The sequence below is a fragment of the Cuculus canorus genome, chromosome 20 (genome assembly GCF_017976375.1).
Source record: "Cuculus canorus isolate bCucCan1 chromosome 20, bCucCan1.pri, whole genome shotgun sequence".
Taxonomy (NCBI): Eukaryota; Metazoa; Chordata; class Aves; order Cuculiformes; family Cuculidae; genus Cuculus; species Cuculus canorus.
Genome location: NC_071420.1, coordinates 5,338,513 through 5,359,854, shown reverse-complemented (window position 1 = coordinate 5,359,854; position 21,342 = coordinate 5,338,513). Strand labels below are relative to the sequence as shown.

General features: G+C 59.4%; 1 protein-coding gene across 1 annotated transcript in view; it reads right to left on the bottom strand.

The window, feature by feature from the left end:
- Positions 1-19,896, bottom strand: part of RTN4RL1 (reticulon 4 receptor like 1) — a 34,794-nt gene extending 14,898 nt beyond the window's left edge. The window contains exon 1 of the mRNA XM_054085089.1: positions 19,488-19,896. Within this exon, the coding sequence (XP_053941064.1) occupies positions 19,488-19,500 (13 nt within the window). The 5' untranslated portion in view covers positions 19,501-19,896. The remainder of the gene's footprint in view (positions 1-19,487) is intronic.
- Between the last annotated feature and the right edge of the window lie 1,446 nt (positions 19,897-21,342).

Sequence of the window (21,342 nt, the reverse complement as noted above, 5' to 3'; positions counted from 1 at the left end):
CCCTGGCCCCAAACTGGGTGGATTCTTCGGATGGTTTGTAACTGGTGGGGAAGGAGGACAGTGTTTGTGCACAGTGTGGAGGGACGGGAAAAGTATTTAAGGGGTGAAGGGCATGTGTGGGAGTTGAGGTGATGCTCAGAGAGGCTGTGAGCTGCGGCCACCACGGAGACTGGGGTTTTGCCACAGCGTGGAGCCGCGCATGAGCACGCAGAGGGGCTGGAGGGGAGCGTATGGGCATGGAGATGCTGCCTGGCTGCCAAACCCCCCTAAATGTGGGGTGGGGCAAGAAGAAGGCCACAGCAGCCCCGCAGTCCTGCCTCTCCACTGGCTCTGGCGATTTCCTACTGCTTTAGGAGCCAATTAAAAACTCAAAGTCAACGTCCTTGCTTTCCCCGTGACAGGCAGGGCTCCTGTTCAATGCACGGCACAATCCTCACAGCTCAGCTGCCGCGGTGGGGGGACGTGGTGGGGGCTGGGCTCATTCACCCTCTGCTTTTTGGAGCCTTTCCCTGCTGCTGGCAGCTGCCAGCACCCCTCACGTGGCTCCCATCGCTTCCCTTTAAGCTAATCAGAGCCTGTTTCTCAGTAAGTCATTATAAATCCTGTTATGATCCCTTCTCCACTAGGTAATAACGGTGAGCGCAAGACACATAGAATTCTATGATTCTACATGCAAGGACGTTGGCACGAAGCCACCCGCACCACCATTCGCCTGTGCCAGAAGTGGGACAGACAAGTCGGGCATCAGACCCTCACCAATCCATCCCCCAGGACCGCCCAAGGAGGAGGCAGGTGAGCCAGAAATGTAAGAAGGAAACCCACAGCATCCAAAAAAAGGGTGAAGCACCTGCTAGCGCATGTGCGTTGCTGTACTGGTGGTACCTGAGCCTCTCCAGGAGCAGATGTTCCTGCTGGGGATGGACAGGTTGGAATCCACAGCCCCAAACTCCTGCTAGGAATGCTGCCGAGCGAAATACTGAGAGGAGAAAAGTAGGGTATGGCCAAGCAGTGAGAGTATCCAACCTGGCTGAGCTGAGGTAGGAGCTGAAGAAGGGCTGAGGGATGCTCTCAGGGTATTGCCTGGCTGCTGGGACAGCAACATCCATTTTTTTTGGAGATGCTGAGTCGGCAGAAATGGAGGGATGAGGAGTGGCCACAGGGTTCATGCCTGCTGGCTCACAGAGCGCGAGAAGGGTTTGCTTTGGGTGCTATTGTCTACTTTCAAAAGCAATCCCGCTCCCTGCGCAGCGAGAGAGCATCCCTTCCTCCCCCTCCCAGTCTGCCAGCATCCTTCTGGGACTGGGCAGACTGTGCAAACTGGCCTGGGGGGGACCAGACACAGGGTTTGGGAATACGGCGCCGTACGCTAATGCCCAGCTGGGCTGTTGGTAAAATACACAACTCATCCCTAAAGGAGCATCTCTGACGGATGCCTCCGCTCCTGCAAAGGAGGCTGGGGGAGGCTGAGGAGGGCATCTCCTTCCTCCCCAACTCTGCTGCCCATCCCAACACTGACCAGGAGGACTAAGAGGCTGCGGCATCAACAATGCCAGGGGTCTGGAGCCAAGATGCCAGTGCCAGGGTCCTGGTATCAGGTTGCCAATGCCACCTTCCTGGTACCAAGATGCAGATGCTCGGGTCCTGGACCAGGGCGCGGATGCCACGGTCCTGGCACTGGGGTTCCGATGCCAGGATCCTGGAGCAGGGCACCAGTGCCAGGGTCCTGGCTGCAGGCACGTGGTGCCAAGCTGGCAGCAGTGGAAATAGCCAGGCCAGTTGCCATAGGGAGGTATTTCTTGGCAAGAAGCAACAGGTCAGGTTGTATGGAGTGACAGGGATGTTTTACTCTCTGCCTCTTCACGTCAAGTTGCTTAAATGCACGTTTTGCACGGTTGAAACAAATCGCAAACAGCAGAAATCTGCTTTTTGGAGGGGAAAGAAAAAAAAAAAACCCAAAACAAAAAAGAAGATCTTGGCAGAAGGACAAAGGAAAGCAACTGAAATGCTCATTAAAACTGAGGGGCTCCATTTCCCTGTCCAAGTGGCCACATCTTCTCCGAAGGCTCCCAGATGCTTTGAAATACCTTGTCAGACAAAGCCTTTCATCCTACCTGATTCTGGCTAAACTCACGGACCCAGACATTTTAGTTGGAAACGGGAAAGAGGGAGCAACTCCGTTCTGACTTTTCACTTCCCATCTGATCGCTGTTGATACAATTTATTCCTATGACAGCATCTGCTGCTTTCATGGGTTTTTTTATTCTGAAGTACAACTCGTCTTTGTTACTCCCATTTTCGGGCCTTTCATCATTTGAGTCACAACATAAAAGGCATTTAAACACTCCTGCTTGGAAACCAGGCTGGGGGAGAGGGTAGGAGCGGAGAGACACCACGTTCCCCCAGCCCTCCTCCGACGTGGGATGGGGTGTCCTGGTGTGCCAAGGTCCCCCACGCCTCCTGCTGAGGACAGTGGCGATGGGGACGTCTTGTTTCCATTTTAGAGCGATGCTGTGAAATTCAGATGTGGTTTTTAGGTGTGGCTTCACATAGAGAACTGCGCCCTGCATCTCTGCTAGAACAGCACCTCTCCCAGCCACCGCCTCTGAGTGTTCCCAAGGTATTGCTGCCATCTTATAGAATAGCTTGGGTTGGAAGGGACCTCAAAGCCCATCCAGTTCCACCACTGCCATGGGCAGGGACACCTCCCACTGGATCAGGGGCTCCAAGCCCCATCCAACCTGGCCTTGAACCCCTCCAGGGATGGATCAGCCACCACTGCTCTGGGCAACCTGGGCCAGGGCCTCCCCACCCTCACAGCAAAACATTTCTTCCTAAAATCTCATCTCAATCTCCCTTCTTCCAGCTGAAAACCGCTCTCCTCATCCTATCCCTGCACTCCCTGATAAAGAGCCCCTCCTTCTCCTTAGACAATAATTTGCCTTTTGCCGCTGTGGCTCCCGGCTGGGCTGTGGTGCACAGCTCCGGTGCCCTTGTGCCAAAGAGGTTCCACCACCGCTTGCTGCCACCCACACCCCCTCTGAGCTCACTGGGGCCTCTCATCCCCCCCCAGTGCTGGCAGATTCCCCCCTGCCGTGCTATCTGCCAAGCTCCTGGATGCATCGGGGAGTTCACAGCTACCCACAGAGACCTACTGGAGTCTAATAATAGCGCCGCGGTGTCGCACCAGCGGAGAGCTGGAACGGCTGCGTCTGGCATGGAGAGGCCACTGCTGGCTGCCTCTGCCTGCCAGGGCTCCTGCCTGCTCAGCTGGAAGAGAAATGCTTTTCCTGGGAACCTCCACCCTGCCCAGCTCCTTTCCAGCCTGGCTCCCAGCTCTGCTCCCCCCCCCAGCAGCCCCCTCCGTCCCTCCAGGCTGCAAGGATCTCCTGCCAAAAGCAGCTGCTCCCCAAAACCCTCCCCATGCAGTGCAGAGGGCATCCTGCCTGCAGCGTGGAGGAGCGCCCGGGGCTGCAGAGCAGCAGCACCCACCTCACCACGCTCTCCGCTTGGCACTGGCGTGAGCATCCTTGGGACACGGTGGCCTGTCCCCCTCCCGCTTTGACTCCCCTGCTGTATTTTTCACTCCAGTGAGTGCTGAGCTCCTGCCAGCCTCCAACCAGCTTCCTTCAGGGACACTTACAAAGAAACCCCTGGCAGATTTTGCCGTGCTGTCACTCTCCTAGCAAGGACACAGAACAGCCCCCCATGTGCCGCAGGTGTTGCCGGTGCCTGAGCATCCTCAAGCAACATCCCTCATCCCGCCCAGCATCTCTCATCCTTCCCTGGATCCCTTCCCTTGTCCCCGAGCTCCCAGGAAAGTGAGCGCAGCTGCAAACTGCGCTACCGCTTAATGGAATAACCTTTCAGGTTTCATTTAGCGCTGCTCGCTTCCCACCCCACCTTCCCATCGTCAGCACTTTGCTAATTGCAACTTTTAACTCGTTGTGCCTGGGAAGCCGCTGCCATAAAGACAAGGGGTTCCTCTGCTCTCCATCGCTGCTCCCTTCCGGAGACGAAGGGCCAGCAGGGTTGTGGAGATGACCACCACACCAATTGCAGCACGTGCAGCCCCGCTCCCGCTCCCGGCTCACCCCACAAGCTTCCCACTTTGGGAAAAGAGCAATGCATCCCAGCAGAATGAAAATCCCGGGTGAGATCCCAGCTGTCGCTTGGGAGCATAAATCAGTGTGCATTGCTGGGTGGGGAGGAGGGAAGAGATCCCAACGGCTATCCGAGCGCGCTGTCTGCCTCAGACTTATTAAATTATGGTTCTCAAGTTCAGCGTCTGAGCCCGGCGCGGCAGGGACCATGCCGGGAGGGAGACGGGTTACAGCCCCCTAATTCAATCAAGGAGCAGAGGCAATGGTGCAGCCGGAGATATGGAGAGAGCGAGGCTTCAGCAGCCTTCCAGGCCAGCTCTGCCCCTTGGCCACTCGTGGAGCTCATGGCTGCGCTTCCGAATACACAAGGAATGGCTCCGTGTCTCTGTGAAGGGCTGAGGATGCGATGAAGCCGCAGTCGCAGGTCTGGTGTAGCCATGGTGCCAGCGGAGGGGAGAGGGGCATCAGTGCCACCGCGTGGAGTTTGTATTGATCAAAGACCACTTGCACTGAGAGGTGCACCACACGGAGAAAACAGACTGAGAAACCGCTGTTTCAGGAGAGCCTGAGGTGTTTTATACGTAAGTCTGAGAAGCAGGGAAGGAGAAAGATGAAGTGTTGTTTCCCAACTGACACCACGAACCGGCAAATGCAACTAAAACTTGGGGACGGTTCACGTAATGGGAAGGGTTTGAGTAACGGGGATGCGCATTTCCGCTCTGCCCAGGGGTCCCAGGTACCACGGTGATGCTCACACCATCAAAACTTGGAAAGCCACTCAGAGAGATGAGGATGGAGGGACACAACTGGGTGAGAAAGAGAGAGGAGGGAGCTGAGAAGGCAGACGCTTTCCCTGAAAGCATTTACAAGGTCAACGATTCAAAGTGGAGCAGAGTGAGGATTTGGCTCAGGCAAGGGAGTCGGACGCACTGGGATGCTCAGTGGGAGGAAGACAAACGCCCGGCTCCCAGGCCGGCACTGAATTACCCAACCAAGGGCTAAGGGACACAGAGACAAGGTCGCGGTCCCACCGGCGCAGCGAGGGACCTGTGGCCGGGCTGGCTCCTGCCTCCGCAGCAGCAAATTCAATCGTGGCGAATAACAGAGTGGAACAAAACCCAGCAATGCAATAAAATCACCCGTCGTCTTGTTTGCTTGAAGCTGAGCGAGCGCAAGCAGTCGGGGTTTGTGCAGCAGGGTGACACGGCCCTCTGTGGGTAAGGTCGTGTCCGGGGAGCCCAGCAAGGAGCATTTTGAGGGATCTTTTGGGTGCTTTCCATGGCTGCCAGGTCACCCCGGTGCCACTGAGGCTCCCGGAGAGAGCAATGGGACTGCTGGATTTCAGAGCAAGGGAGAGATGCCGATTCCTTAAGAAACGAGGAGGTGAAATCCAATTGTGCAGCATTTGCGGCTGCCATTAACCTGTCTGTGTACTCCCACTGCTGCCCATTCCTCTCCGCCTGACGGCCGGCGCTGCCCATCACATGCTGCCCCGGCCGCCCGGGGATTTGTTTCTGCCTGCCGCAGCGGCACAGCCAGCGCCGCTCAACTGTGCCACAGGCGTTTTGCCGGTGCTTTGCTCTGCCTCCAAAACGGAGAGCTGGCTGAGTGTCCTCTGGTGAGCTGGGGAGCCGGGGCATGGACTATCGGAGCAGGAAAAACCGTGGCAGCACGTGGTGGGTGGCTGCAGGAGAAGCTGTTGGAGCAAACCACAGCTCCAAACCGCAAATGTGAGACTAGGGAAGAACATGGCATTGGAGGGTCCTTGAAGGAGGGTCTTTGGTGTAGTTGGCATTTGGCTCGGAGCATCATCTCCAGCCGGTACAGCCCAGCTCGCTCTAAACATCCGCTCGATGACAGCTTTTGACGCTGGTTTTGGAAGCACAGGTGGGTTTGTGCCAGGGTAACACGTGGCTGGAGGCGGTGGCCGGGTGGGCGTTAGAGGGGTCTGCACCGCGGGACATTCAGCCAAAGCCCTCTCTGCGGCTGCCAGGGGGGAAAGGCACCATCTGGACCCACATCGCTCAGCCCTGCGCTCACCACAGCCCATGGAGAGGCTGAAAGAAATACAGGAAAAGCTCGGGAGGGGCTCTTGATCACAGAGTGCATGGACGGGACGAGGGGAATGGTTTTCAGCTGAAAGAGGGGAGATTGAGATGAGATCTTAGGCAGAAATGTTTTGCTGTGAGGGTGGGGAGGCCCTGGCCCAGGTTGCCCAGAGCAGTGGTGGCTGATCCATCCCTGGAGGGGTTCCAGGCCAGGTTGGATGGGGCTGGGAGCCCCTGATCCAGTGGGAGGTGTCCCTGCCCATGGCAGGGGATGGAACTGGATGGACTTTAAGGTCCCTTCCAACCCAAACCATTCCATGATTCTATGATTCTATGAAAGTGAGCTGATGGAGAGGTCAGGAAAGGGGAAGGGAGAGGAGAGGTGGGAAGCAGGGAGGAAGCACAGCCGGCCCCACCAGCCATCTCGCCTCTCTGCATCCCAGCTCCATTTGCAGATTTATTAAATCGAGAGCCAATTTCAACATCATTTCTTTCAAGCAGCTCCACCTCGCAGGTGTGCGGAATTTATTTGAGATAAAGAAAACCATTACAGAAAGACAGCAATCTTCAAAGACCACCTCAGAGACCTGAGAGAAATAAAAACACTAGCCCGTGCAAATGTGCAATTAAGTTTCAAAATACTCATGCTCCATGAAAAGCTCCGTCCCTGCAGAGAACAAGCCTTTAAGGCAATTTTCCCAAACCCTATTCAGCATTCACTCAAAAATGCCTCTTAAAAACAACATGTGATTTTTTTTCCCCTCCCTTCCTTTCTCCTCCTCCCCCCTACGCTCGCTCATTCACTCCCAGGTGGGACCCAGACAGCTCCGCTGAGGATGTCGTTCCTCTCTATTTAGTGAGGGACACAGAGCACAGGATGTCCTGTCCCCACGGGCACAGCTCCGTCCCATCCTCCAGTCATGGCAGAGCCACAAACTGGGAATTTTAGAGCCGGGTTTGTTACTCAGGGAGAGTCCCACACGGCCACCGCTCCGCCTGGGGACAGTTTGCCAACTATTCCCAACTGCTGGAGCTTCGCATCCCTAATTCATGGGTCACTCTTTGCTCAGTGATTAATTAAAAATGCATAATTAACCTGTGGAACGCACTGCCACGAGGTATCTTGGAGGCCAGGAGCTTAGCAGGATTCGGGGGAGGATTATATGTTTAAATGGATAATGAGAACATCTGCTGGTACATTAGCAGGGATCAAGGAGAATTAGGGAGAAGAGCCTGGCTCACCGCCGGTGCAGGGTGTGGGAGGACACCCCTGGGGTCAGCTCGAGGGGGACACTGCTGGTCCAGCCCCTGACCGTGGCAGAGATGCCAACATGCCCAAGCACGCTTGGGGATTGAGATTTTGGGGCCAAGAGGGTGTGCTCAGGGACAGGGCAGTGGCAGAACTGTCACTGCAGGGCTGGTTGCCTTTAGGCTGGAGGTGACCACCTGGGATGGATGAGGATCACCACATCGGTAGCTTTTTGCCAGGTTCCCCAGCCCAACAGCCACTTCTTGTATCCAGAGGCTGGTGAGATGCTGGGGTCTAATCCCAAACCCCAAGGACACCCCGATATCTCATCCACAGCATCCTTAAAGCCCCAGGAGAGCATCCATCAGCTGCAGCACCTCTTGTAGACAACACCACACTTGATTTGCAGACCATCCATGCCATTGCTGGTGTGCTCGGAAATTACAACATGGGACCAAGAAGCCAAGGGAGGCACATGAGACACAAGACCAAGCTTCAGCCAAAGCGGCCATGCAGCATAGCCCAGCTCCAGGGCACACAGCCCATGCAAGGAGCACTTGTTGGAGGTCTCCATCCTCCAGACACCATGTGCTGAACCTTCTACCCATCACAGCATCCCCCACCCATCCAGGGCTCGACGCTGGTACACAGACACCTCCCACCATCCCTCCTTGCACGGGTGGCACAGACCACTTGCTTTGCTTCGTTTTTTTCCCCCAGCCATAGAAGTTTTCTTATCAAAGCCTGACAGACAAGCCAACAAGTGCAGACCAAACTCTAGGCCAATGGAAGATGATTATAATGCCATCCACAAACCCCTCTAGGTTCAAGCGGCTGCTCTTTTGCATCGTAAATCTGCCGCTCCATCATTAGCACTGATGGTTATGCAAGGCCTGGGAATCATGATATCTTGGGCTGCAGAAGCACTGAGGGCTCTCAACGTCCCCAAGACCTGGGGGACATCCCCCAATCCTTCATCCAGCAGCACTACCAGGCCAACGGCTCCTGCTTTGCACCAGCTTGGAACAAGAAGCGGGAGCTTCTGGAGCCCAAGGGATGCTCAGCCATCCCAGCAGGACCCAAGACGCTCCCGCTGTCCCTTCACAGCATTTTGGAGGTGACACCACCAATGCAGCAAGATGGGGTGACCAGAAGCATTTTGGGTGCTGTGGCTCTCTCGGCATCGCTGCCCGTCCCCCCCCGGGACGAGGCGGCTGCAGCGCATCGTGCTCAGCCTGCCGAGCGCGGCGGGGGCCTGCCGGGCTGGGGTTAATCTTGTTGTCACACCTTCCCTCCTTCTTGCTGGCTCGGCGCGCTTTGACCCGCTGTGAAATTGTGGCCAACAGCACTGAATATTTTAAGAGCAGCAATGCAGTCATGGCCGCGCGGCGGAGCAGCAAAGCAGGCCGGGAGCGGGGCTGGGCCCTCGCCTCCCCCCCGCCACCGCCAACCCATTAGCACAGTTCAGGGAAACCTAAAAAATTCAAAAGACACTGAAATATGCAGCATTTTGCTCTCCCTGGAAATGACGCGCTTCGCTACCCAGATGCTTCCAAGTAGGAGGTTGTAAATAAGCGGTTTTATGGCACGGAGGGTGTTGCCGATGGGGCTGTGAGGTGCTGCAGAGCCCAGATTGCCACTCTGATCCCTCGATGGGGACGCATCCATGGGATAAAGACAGCCCTATGCCAGCCCTGTCCACAGCCATGTTGATTGTGGAGATATTGGTCATTAAAGAGCCTTCACGCCTCCATCCTCGACCTCTGGATCTGCTCTATGCCCCATTCCCCTTGGGACATCCCCTCGCCGCATCCCTCCTCCCCTTGGCTGGGCAGCCGGCTGGGACGCGGGTGCCGCAGGACCTGACGCAAACGCCTGTCCTCAGCACTTCTATCTGGGGCACAGCGGAGCAGCAGCGAGGAATTAAAAAAAAAAAAAAAAGGAAAAAGTCTTATTTGCATAAACCTCCCAAAAAGAGGCGCCGGAGCTGGAGCATCGAGAGCCCGGGCAACTGCGAGCACCGGCTGGGGACCACCAGAGCCAATAGCGAGTGCGAGAAGTGATACAGGAGCATCACCTCGACCAGAGCATCCTCTGCCACGGGGTCTCTGCGTGTCCCCAGAGCGCTGCCCTGGGGCTCAATATCCCATCCAGGAGTGACATTGGGACACTTTTGCATTCAGGTCTTAAGAGGGCAGATTAATCGCCGTGTGCTGGATCTGTCACGCGCCGGGATATATATTCTTCTCGGAATTTACAAGTAGTTCTGTCTGAGAAATAAACAACCGGAGATAAAAATTACATTGTCACCGTGCAAGTGTGATCGATGGAAGAGACAAGCCCTCGGAACGCCGGCGAGGTGCCACCAGCACAACCCGCCCAGGGAGCGCCGGCCCCTGAGGCGGCTGGGAGATCAGAGAATCATAGACTCACACAGTGGTTTGGGTTGGAAGGGACCCTTAAAGACCATCCAGTCCAACCTCCCTGCAGTGAGCAGGGACATCTTCAACTCGGTCAGGTTGCTCCATCCAACTTGACCTTGAATGTCTCCAGTGATGGGGCATCCACCACCTCTCTGGGCAACCTGGGCCAGGGTTTCACCACTCTCATCGTAAAATATCTCTTCCTTAGATGCCAATAGCATTCAGAGAAAGGCAGTGGGGTGCACTCTACTCACCCCCCATCATGATCCTGGTGGGAATGGTCATTCCCAAGCAGGGAAGATGCTGAAACAATGCTGGTGACGGGTCACCATGAGAAGCACCCACGAAGCAGCCGTGGGGAGGATGCCTGGGGAAAGCGGTTGAGAGCAGAGGGGCTGCAGCCCCCAGGTCAGCTCCTTGTAAACCCTCTTGAGCTCCCAGCCCTCCGCTCCAGTGTGTTTCTAAGGTCAGCACTGGGCAGGAGTCAGAGCCAGGCAGGCAGTTGCCGCAGACCCCTGGGACCAAGGTGTGAGGAGGATTAATGCACTTTACACTAGACTGCTTTCTAGTTTGGTTTCTCCTTCATCTTTCTCTGCTTTCCGTGGCTGCAGGAGCTTTGGCCTGGCTTGTTGCGGAGCACATCGCTTGTCTAGGTCCCTGGAGAGGGATGGACATCAGCTCCTTCATGCCTTAAATCTGAAGTCACACTGAAAGCGGTAAAAAAGCTCCATACGGATCCTCTGCTCATCCTTTAGCATCCTGAGGAGTCAGGACCCTGCTCAATCTGTCAGGATGGAGATCCCCAAACCAGCCAGGGCAGCCGGTCCCACAACTGCCTTCAGTCTATTAATAAACGCAGAGCAGCTGGCGGAGCCTCCGCCGAGCCGGTCCTCGGGATTTATCCACATTGCTCTGCCTTATCAGCCATGCTTTTCACAAGCACTTAAATTCAGGAGGAAAAGGAAAAAGTGAAATCAGATAGAAACGCAGGTCTGTTTGCTGTTTGCTCCAATGAAATGGTTCTGGGTAAACAGCAGACGCCTTTGATGAAATCCCAGCAGGCTTAAACAATAAAGCTGGTTACAAACTCAATCTGGCGCAGATATCAGATCTGAAATTGTTTCAAAAAACATGTCAACATTTTCTAATGCTGCTGCAAAACTTCCTCGGCACCTTGCCATAAGCCAGTGTCCGTGACGCAGGATCCACGCTGCTGTCCGGGCTCACGCCGCTGCTGCCGGACTTCCCATGGGGGAGTCTTGTTCCCGCACCTCTGCGAGCTCCTGGAGAACCCTGAGCTGCAGGAAGATGCTCAGTATCGCCTTGGAGACACGAGACGGTCCCCAAGCCTTCCCTGCTCCGTGTTCGGGACGCACCAGGTTGTTTTCCAGCTGTAAATCCAGTCATCATCCCCAGACGCAGCCTGGCCAGGGCTTCATGTTGCTCCATCCCTGCATCCTCTGCACTCCCTGGGGAAGGGGCAAGCACGGCCGTGGCTCCCGGTGGGGCTGAAGGTCTGGCAGGGTTGAGCGAGGAGCATCGGACAGGGCGGCTGCTCCTTTCGTCCCATCCCAGGGACAAGACTAAGGTTGGGTTCATCCCGGCCACCACCAAAACGATTGACTTTTGCGCAGAAAACCCCTTTGCAAAGCGCTAATGGTGGCAGAGAAGCACAGCCAGATGCTCCTCTTGAGTTTCTCCTCCAGGTTGACACCTCTGCACCCTGCTGGGAGACCAGCCACCGCCTGGGGCTTGAGGAGCCCGCGTGGGGATGCGAGGGTCCATCCGATGGAAAGCCTGGCTGGGGGTCCAGCTCAGCCCCTCTCCTAAACCCACAGAACGGGCTGAGGGATATGATGAGGACCTCGTCCGGCGGAGGCAACAGGCAGTTTGGCAGTTCCCATTAATAGTGTTGGTGCAACAGGGACCATCCAAACTTGGAAAACACATGGAGCTGCAGTGCGATGAGGCAGGTCCTGCGTTGGCATCACTGAGATGAGCCTACCAGCTGCTTGACACCGGCCTTTTCCAGACAGCATCATCCATGGGTTCTGGGTGGCAGCAGAGAACTCAGGCTCCCAGTGAGGATGGAGGCGAGGGGGTAAGAGGCTGCCGAGGAGGAGAAGCTGGAGGCAGGTCTGGTCACACCATGTGCAGGGACAGCATCTTGGCATTGACGAGGAAGCTGGGGCCCATTCTGAGAGTGTCTGGGGTCCCCCTGGGCTCCACAACCCCATCTATGAGGAGCCGCCTGTGGGGACAGACACCTTCCACGCACCCCTGTGGAAGCCCCCAGCTGGAAGCTGCTGCCTGACACAACTCGTGTCCTTTGTGGCTGCAGGACACGGGATGGCTGCGCTGGAGCAGCAGAGCCCTTGGCCCTTCCAAGAGTCCAGGAGGACAAAGAGGACACAGGAGAGGAAAAGCAGGGCAGGAGAAGGAGGAGGAGGAGTGCAAGCAGCCCGAGGGGTACAGGGGGCTGAGCCCCAGCTCCGGCACAGCGCGGGCAGGGGGGATGTGGGGGACTTGACCCCTCTGCGGAGGTTGCCTTTGCCATCGATCCCTGCTGCACTCAGGCTCATTAGGGCTGAGGAGCTGCTGCGAGCGGCTGGCGGAGGAGACAGACGGGGGGAGCGCTCGCCGTGGCTCCCTGGATCGTATTAAATATTTACTTTGTTTTGTTTTGTTTTTCCCAGCTATATTGATCAGAGAATGGGGGGGAAGGAGCGGTCGGATGCCGGGAGGGAAGAGTAGAGGCAACGGCTGAGCTACAAAACAGGGACAGACCCTGCCAGGGCACTCCCAAACATTTCGCCCGCTGTCCCTGGGGGGACCCAGTGCTGTCCCCCCCTCTTCCAGAGCCCTTTGTGTCCCCCCTGGCGCTGGGACCAGCATCACCAGCACAGAGGGGCTGCAACTGGGCAGCTCCCCCTCCCCATCCCACACCAGCTCCATCTCAAGGAACGCAGGATGAGGGGATGCCCAAGTGCAACGGCACCTCACGGCAGTGGGTGTCCCCCCACCCCAGGCGGGGAGGTGCCCCCCATGACCAGGCTGGGCCCCGGGAGCGTCCGCGCAGCCAGCGCTGTTTCTATTTCGAGAAGAGCTCTACTGGAAAAGGAACAAAAGCCAAAGGATGCTATAAATAGCCACCTCCTTCACACCAGCGCCTCCTCCGCCCCAGCATCCTGCAGCCGGGCTTGGGGGGGTCCCGCAGTCTGCCCTGCCACCAAAGCCCCCCTCTTCGTTTTCAGGCTAACATCCCCATCCGAAAGCCAGAGGGAATAAAACGCTGGGGAATATCGGCCGCTGAAGCAGAACTGGCTCTGAACAGCGGTTTGCCAAGTTGCCTGGTGGCTCTGCCCAGCTGCAGCCCAGTTCCCGGGGGATTTGCCAGTGCCCAGCCGGGCTCGACACCCCCAACCACCCCACGGGGCCGGATTCAGCTGCCCAAGGATGCTCTTCTTGCCTCGGCACAGCCCTCTCTGGCCCTGGTTGCGGCTGGCAGGGAGCAGGGAGAGCTGAGTGGCTCAGGCAGACCTACTTTCAAGGCTTTAATCCTTTTTGCTTAAAGGATCTCTTTTTTTTTTTTTTTCCCCTCTCTCTCTTTTTTTTTTTTTCCCCTCTCTTTCTTTTTTTTTCCCTTTTTTCCTTTCCACGCGGCAAAGATGGGGTCTGATCAGAGAAGAGACACAGGGAGCTGACAAGCTGCGGAGTACGGAGAGAAAGGAGAAAGAAATACATATTTATTACCCTCAATTATTAAAAAATAGATAGCAGCAGATCTTAGGCCCTGGCAGAGGCACTGCAGAGTCGTTTGTCTGAGGACTATTTTGTTTTTTAAATTCCATTGAAATTATAATACGCCGGGCTTGTTAGCACAAACACCCCGGCACATCCCCGCCAAGAGGGGATCACACCAGCCCCTCGCCCGGAGGGTGGCTGCATCCAGCACCCCATGGGCTGCTGAATGTGCAAGTAGAGAGGAGGTAAGGCAGCTCGGAGAGGCAGGAGCTGGTCGTGGAAAGCACTGGATGCAGCATCTTCCCTTCTCTGTCTCCACATGGGGAGACCAGAGGGGCTCTGCCCCATGCAAGCGCATCCCCATGCCCGGATGCTCATTGATGCCAGGCAAAGGTCTTATGGATGAGAGAGTTCATCCCGGCCACTACGAGCTCATCCCAGAGCCAAAAAGCACCAAGATATTCTCCATGCATGAGGACAAGCTTTGCACTCCTTGGATGGCATCGTGGGTGTCCCGTGGCCATGGGAACAGGGTTTCCCCAAGTAAACCAGTGCAAACACTGGTGTAAACGCAGCTGGAATAAGAAAAAGCTGTTCCCAAGTGCGGCACACGGGGCTGGCGGAGCTGTTGGCACCTCCCCTCCGCTTGCAGGGCTGCCTCCGTAAGGAGCCCTGCCAGCACAGCAGCCAAATTCCCTCCTGCCGCTGCTCCCTGGTAAACAACGGCCGCATCCTCGCCGTGCCATGGTGATGCTGGGTCCTGGCATACACGTGGAGCATCTCCGATGCGCTCCAACTCTGGTGCCCTGCTCTCCCCATGGCCAGGCACCATCGGGATGCGATGGACCTCTTCGGGGCCAAACCCCATTGCCATCGTGTCCAGCCTCAAGCTGGGAAGAGACGCAGCTCCAAAGTGCCATTGGCTTTCGGCACTGGGATTCACCGGGATGCTCACGGCACTACCAGCCCAACAGGAGCATCGCAAAAAGCCGCTCGCCAAAGCTGGGCTGGCTCCGAGCCACCGTGCCAGCACCACCAGGAAGCAAGCAGCCGGCAGGCACATGTGCTGTTAAAGAGGAAAAGGAGCTTTCTACACCAAATGGAGTATTTTCTGCTTAATAACCCCCCAATCCTAATCTGCGCAAAGAAGATTGCCCCCCGCATCTCCCCGTCCTGCATCTGCTGCTCGCTGCTGCCCACACCTAATGCGCGGGCAGCACGGCGGCTGCTGGATTGGCCCATGGCAAGGCGTGCCCTGTCCTTGGCAAAATGGGCAGAGAAAGACCAGCTGCTGGGGAAGGCACGCGATGCCCAGCACCAGGCGCAGGCGTTGCCTCCGTCAGCGCTGAGCCTCCATCATTTGTCATCAGTAAAAATAATATTCCTAAAAGTGTCCCCCTTGATTGCCGGGCGGCAGGGCTGCGGGTTTCCATGGCGATGCTGTTCCGTAGGGATGGTACGGGGGATCGGCGCTTCCTCAGTTTGGGAGATGGGACGCAGCGCCCACATCCGGAATGGGTACAGCACCAGTTGTGCTGCTGGCAGAGGGACCTGAGCTGGCTCATCCCACCTTGGGATGCATCACCCAAAATATTTGGGAAGGACCACCTCGCTGGATGCTCCTGCATCCCAGTGGTGCCACTGGGGGCTGTGCACCGCATCCTCTGCTCACACCAGCGCATGGACTACTCAGCTCTTCCTCGCTGGTGCCCACCAACGTCCCACTTGCTTTCAAACTCGCGGCTCTCCTCGCTGCCTCCCACTTGTTGCCACCACTCCTAAATCAGATGCCAACCTCCTTCAGTGGGTGCTGGGTCAGGGTAGCCCCTCGCCCATCCCGCACCGCAGGGAACTCAAACAACAGTGACCACTGCTCGGGTGCCGGCGCCTCGCCTGCTGCTCCACCAAAGTCCTTTTAAAGACATCATCTGCTGTTAACAACCAGAGTTTATACCAAACTGGGATTGCACTTTGCAAACAAAACCCAAGTTTTCAGCTGTTTGAGGTGGCTGGAGAAGCTCCCTGATGTGGCAAAGGGGAGCGGCATCACCCAGGGGTGGCCCACCATGGGGCAGAGTGGGATGAGTGGCTGTCCCCTGTGACACAGGGATGAAGTGGCCGCGGTCGAGGTCACTTCTCTGCAAGGGGAGTTTTTCCTCTGTGCTGCTCTGGGGCTGGCCAGGATACTCCAGTGGAGCCTTCCAGAGGCATCCTGATGGAGGTCAAGGCTACCACCACACGTGTTCCTCCAAGCTCCCACGCTTTCCTGCCCAGTTTTTGCCTCCAAATAAGGTTTTTTTGCTCTTGCTGGCCACCATCACATATGTCCCTCCAGGCTCCCACGCTTTCCTGCTTGGTTTTTGCCTCCAAATAAGGGTTTGTCCCTTGCTGCCAAATCCCATCAGTGCTCTGGCTGTGTCCAGCAGCCCAAGTCCCTGCCCAGCCCCAGGGCAGCAGCATCCCAGCCATGGCCTCATCCTGCAAACCACAGGGACCTCCTGCACCACCGGCTCTGGCGCTGCCAGGTGCCTTGGAGAAAGGTGGGTGTGAAATCACGCCGGAAAATGCATATTTTTACGTCTTCCCCAGCAGGTTCACAGGTGTTTTTAGGGCAGCGCTCGGAGGCCACCTGGAGTGTCACCTGCGGCCTCGGGCACCCAGATGACACCGCGAGGTGCTGGGTGAGGCACTTTAGGCAAAAGGTGGGAATATCATTCAGCCAAGTCTGGCTGCAGCTCTGATTCTGATGGGCTCCATCACCACTGGTCAAACAGTGGTGACGGCTCCTTCGCATCCTGGATCTGGATCCAGGTCCAGGCAGGTCTTGCCTGCCTGAACCCCCCCTCGCTCCCCCCCGGCACCGCAGGGACAGCCTGGGCCGCATCCTGACCTCCCCATCAGCTGCCTCCCTTGCTTCACTGGGCACAGAGAGCTTGTGGCTTCCTCTCAGCTCTTTAGGAAATTAAACTTTCATAAGCAGAAAGGTTTCTGGGCTCTCGGCTCCCCGGCGCAGGAACCGCAGCCCAGCCTGCGCCCGCACCCTGCCCGGCAGCTGCACCCATGCAGGCAGGGACGGGGGTTGGATGCCCGTTGATGGGCTGAGCGATGGTGGGGACAAGGATGTGGCTGGCCATGACCTTGGTGTCATCCTTGACCTGGAAATCTCCTTCTCCTGCCTCGCCAGCATCGCACTCCAGCCTGCAGCCACCTCCGGCACGACGCACGGTGCAGCACCGGCCCCACCAACACCCTCGCCCAGGCTGGAGCTACACCCCGCGCTGTCACCAGCTGCCACGCCACCGATGACATCCCAGTGCCCAAAATCCACATCGAATCCCACCAGGTCTGCCCATCACCATGGGATACAGGAGACCCAAACTGCCCTGGGCACCTCAGAGATGCCCCAGCCATGCCACCACCATCCTGCCACCAATGTCTTCGCATGGCACCGCGTGCGAAGCCATCCCCCCACGAGCTGGCACATGGAGCCGCTTCCCCCAGGGATGGCACCTCGGCTCCCACTGCTCCAAGCCCTGCCACAATCCCCAGCCCAATCCCAGTCCCCAGTGATGGGACAAGGAAGGGCAGTGGCATTGTCACCACCAGCCTGCGCTGCCTCCCACCAGCACAGCTCCTGCTGTCACCTCCATCAAAAAAACCAGCTGTCCCCGAGCCCCACGGAGGTGTCCAGCCCCAGCCTTGCACCCCAAAGGTAGCTCTCCCTATCTGCCATGCAGAGTGTCCTCTCTGCACCCCACTCAGGGCAAACGCTGGGGATCAGGACCCCCTTCCAGGATGTCCCCTCCACACCCCACTTGGGGCAAACACTGGGGACCAGGACCCCCATCCAGGGTGTCCCCTCTGCACCCCTCTTGAGGCAAACGCTGGGGACCAGGACCCCCATCCAGGGTGTCCCCTCTGCACCCCACTTGGGGCAAACACTGGGGACCAGGACCCCCATCCACGGTGTCCCCGCTGCACTCAGCTTGGGACAAACACCAGGGACCAGGATGTCCCCTCCTGGGTGTCCTCTTCACACCGCGCATGGCGCAAACACTGGGGACCAGGACCCCCCTATCTGGATTGTCCTCTTCTCAACCCACTTGGAGCAAACACGGGGGACACCCCACGCAGGGTGTCCTCTCCACACCATCTTGGAGAAAACACCAGGGACTAAGACCCCCCCTTTCCAGATGTTCCCCCTAGACCCCACTTGGGGCAAACCCTGGGAACCTGGACCCTCCATCTAGGGTGTCCCCCCTGCACCCCACTTGGGGCAAGAGCTGGGAACCTGGACCCCCTCCCCAGGGACACCCGGCTGTGGTGAGCCGGGGAGGGGGGAACCTCTCGACGGGATGGAGGCCTCCTCTAACTGCCTGTTGAATTATTCAGGAATGGTATTAACTTATAAATGAGTGTGTTTGACTGATTTTGTGGTTGATGTACAGATAAATTCTAATGAAAGACAGCTACAAGATTTTAAATTATTAATTAGACTGCCACTTAACAAAGCCTATTTGGCACTCTATTTCCTTGCTTAACAAGACAAAAAAAAACTTTTAAGAATAGGTTTCGCATTAGCCCACAGGCTCTTCAATTTGCATTTTGTTTTTCTAGCTCCAGAAATGAAAGCTGTAGATCTTGACCTTAACAGGCTACCCCTGGTGGGATGCAACCCTGCCAACAGCCCTGCCGCCTGCTTCCACCTCAGGCTCCCGCTTTCCCAGCCCTGGATGCCGCTTTTCCTCCAGCTGGCAGCACTGGAGCTGCTGGGAAGGAGGTTTTGGGGTTTATTCTTAAGACCGCCAGCCTGGTTGGGTTATTTCACCAAAGAAAGCTGAGGTGGGAGCGGAAGACAGGAGCATCCGAGCGAGGCCCCACAGCCGCAAGGTGACATTCCCTCCCGGTGGGAAAAAGCATCCCTGGGGTGGCAGCGGGGGCTCTGCCCTGCCCGGAGGTCCGTTCCCCGATGCGGGGGGCTGTGGCTGCTGCCTTGGCACATTATTCCGCTGCCAAACCCTCGCCGGAGAGGGGCATGTGGTGGTGGTGGTGGTGAGATCTGGGCCTGGGGCTGTGAAATCGCCCCTCGCCGGGGCGTGGGACGGGAGCTGGGGTGTCCAGCTGGGGTGCCCCCCCTTCCCCCAGCACCACTGCTCCCAGCATCTCCCCGGGACTGGCCAAGGCACAGCGGCACTGGGGTTCCTGCCCCCCACCCCCCCACTTCCCCAGGGGGGTCAGCATCTCCCCTGGCTCTGATGATGTCAAAAATCTCCCCGATGATGTCCCAGGCGGTTGCCATGGAAATACCGTGATGTCACACCGGACCGAATCTCCTCGGGGGGGAGGACAGAATGGGACAGCTCGCCCCAACTTCCCCACCGACACCCCCCCCCCCCCAGCGCCCCGTTTCCCCTTCCCGTGCCCCGGTGGATGCAAACCGGCCCCCCGGTACTCGCTGTGACCCCGGCATCCACCGTGTCTCCGTGCATGTCCCCCCCAGCTCCGTCCCCTCTGGGACCCCGTTATCCCCCGCCGCAGCTCCGTTCGCTCCGGGAGCCGCCAGTGCCTCCAGACCCGGTGTCCTCCTCCTGGGATCCACAGTGTCCCGGTCCTCACCGCATCCCCGCTCCTCTACGGTGCCCCCCACCCCGCTCCTCCCGGTGTTCCCCCCGCCTCAACTCCGCTCCCTCCGGGACCCTCCGGTGCCTCGGAGCCGCCGGCTGGGGCGCCCCCCACCTCGTTTCTCCCGGTGCCCCCCCCGCTCCCCGCCGCCCCCGGGGGTGCCCGAGCCCCGGTGGCGGCGCCGGTAACCGGGCGGCGGGGGGCGCCCAGCGGCGCGGCCCCAACTTCGGCAGCGAAACAAAACTTCGGGACCGGTCCCGATGCCCCCGGTCCCCCGGTGCCCTCCCGGTGCGGCTCTCACCTTGGCGGAGCATCTTGGAAGCGGGGCGGGCGCGGTCTCCCGGCGGCGGCGGCGCTCAAAGCCGCGGGCGCGGCGGCGGCGAGCGGTAACGGCAGCGGTGGGTGCTGCTGCACCGGGAACGCGGAGCCGGGGCCCGGGGGGGCATGGCGGGGCGAGCCGCAGCGGCACCGGGGAGCGCCGGTACCGGAGCACCGGGGAGCGCCGGTACCGGGGATCGGCGGCTCCGGGGTACCGGGGACCGCCGGTACCGGGAATCGGCGGCCCCGGAGCACCGGTACCAAGGAACACCAGGGGGGCTCCGGTACCGGGGATCGGCGGCCCCGGAGCACCGGTACCGGAGAGCACCGTGGAGCGCCGATATCGGGGAGAACCAGCCCTGGAGCACCGGTACCGGGGAGCACCGTGGAGCGCCGATATCGGAGAGCACCAGCCCCGGAGCGCCGGTACCGCGGAGCGCCGGTACCGGGGAGCACCGGCCCCGGAGCACCGGGGAGCGGCGGCCGCGCCTCTGCCCACCGCCCGTCCCGCCGCCCGCTTTTAGGGGGGGAGCCGCCCCCTCGGGGCTGGAGCCGCGGCCGCCGCCCCCCACCCCCTCGGGCCGAGCCTATCAAGGGGTGCCCGGTGCCGGTGCCGGTGCCGCGCTGCCTGCAGCGGCGGGCAGGGCTGGGCAGGGCGGGGCGGGGCCGCGACGGGGCGGGCAGGGCTGGGCAGGGCTGGGCTGGGCTGGGCGAGCCCGGCCGGGCCCCCCCTCCCCTTCCTCCGCCGCTGCCGCCGCCTCTCCCGCCTCCCGTGGACACTTCGTGAAAGTGCCGCTGCTCCCGGCCCCCGCCGCACCGGCCCCTCCGCCGCACCGGGGGGGAGACGTGGCCCGGCGCCGCCCCCACGGGGCTCTTTGGTCCCTCCGGGCTCCGCTGTCACCCCTCGGTGTCCCCGTATCCCACCGGGGCTCCTTCCCGTCGCCCCTGCCCAGTTCCGCCGGGGTCCCGGTACCGTACCGGGGCTCTGCCCTTGCCCCACGCCGCTCGGGTCCCGGTTGTCCCCCCTGTCCCGTCTGCCCAGCACGGTCCCTGCCCTCCTCACCGTCCTCCGCCGCCGCACCGCGGTGGGACGCGGTCCTGTGCCGCCCCCATGGGGCTCATCGGTCCCTCCAGGCTCCGTTGTCACCCCCACGCCCCGGTGCCCCGGTGTCGCCCCGGAGCTCTGCCCCCTCGCTACCTCCCACCTTGCCGCCGGGGTCCCGGTTGTCCCCGCTGTCCCTTCTGCCCAGCACCGCCCTTACCGACCTCACCGTCCCCCGGTGTTCCCGTATCCCACCGGGACTCTGCATCGTCCCCTCCGCGCCTCCGGGGTCCCGGTTGTCCCCGCTGTCCCGTCTGCACCGTCCCCGCTGTACCCTTCCCCCCACCCCCCGGTGTCCCGCCCCGGTCCCGCCACTCCACCGGGGTCCCGGCTGTCAGCCCGGTCTTCTCCGCCGCGGCACTGTCCCTGCCACCCATCTGGGGTCCCTACCGCCCCCCCTCCTCTTTCCCCTCCGCCCTACCGGGACCCTGCTCTCCCACCGGGGGTACGGATTCGGCACGGGGAGCGCTGCTGTCCCCTCTGCCTCCCCGGTCCCTGCCCTCCTCACCGCCCCGGGACCCCGCTGCCCCCCGGGCGATCCCTCCCGCCCCGTCCCGTCTGTGACCCCGGGGGTCCCGTTATCCCACCGGGATCCCCGCTGACTCCTGGGCTCCCTAATGTCCACAGGGTGCCCCACTGTCCCGGGGCGTCTCCGCTGTCCCCCCGGTCCCCTGCCGCCCCTGGGGGTCCCCACTGCCCCTCAGGAGTCTCCGCTGCCTCTCCACTACCCTCCGGC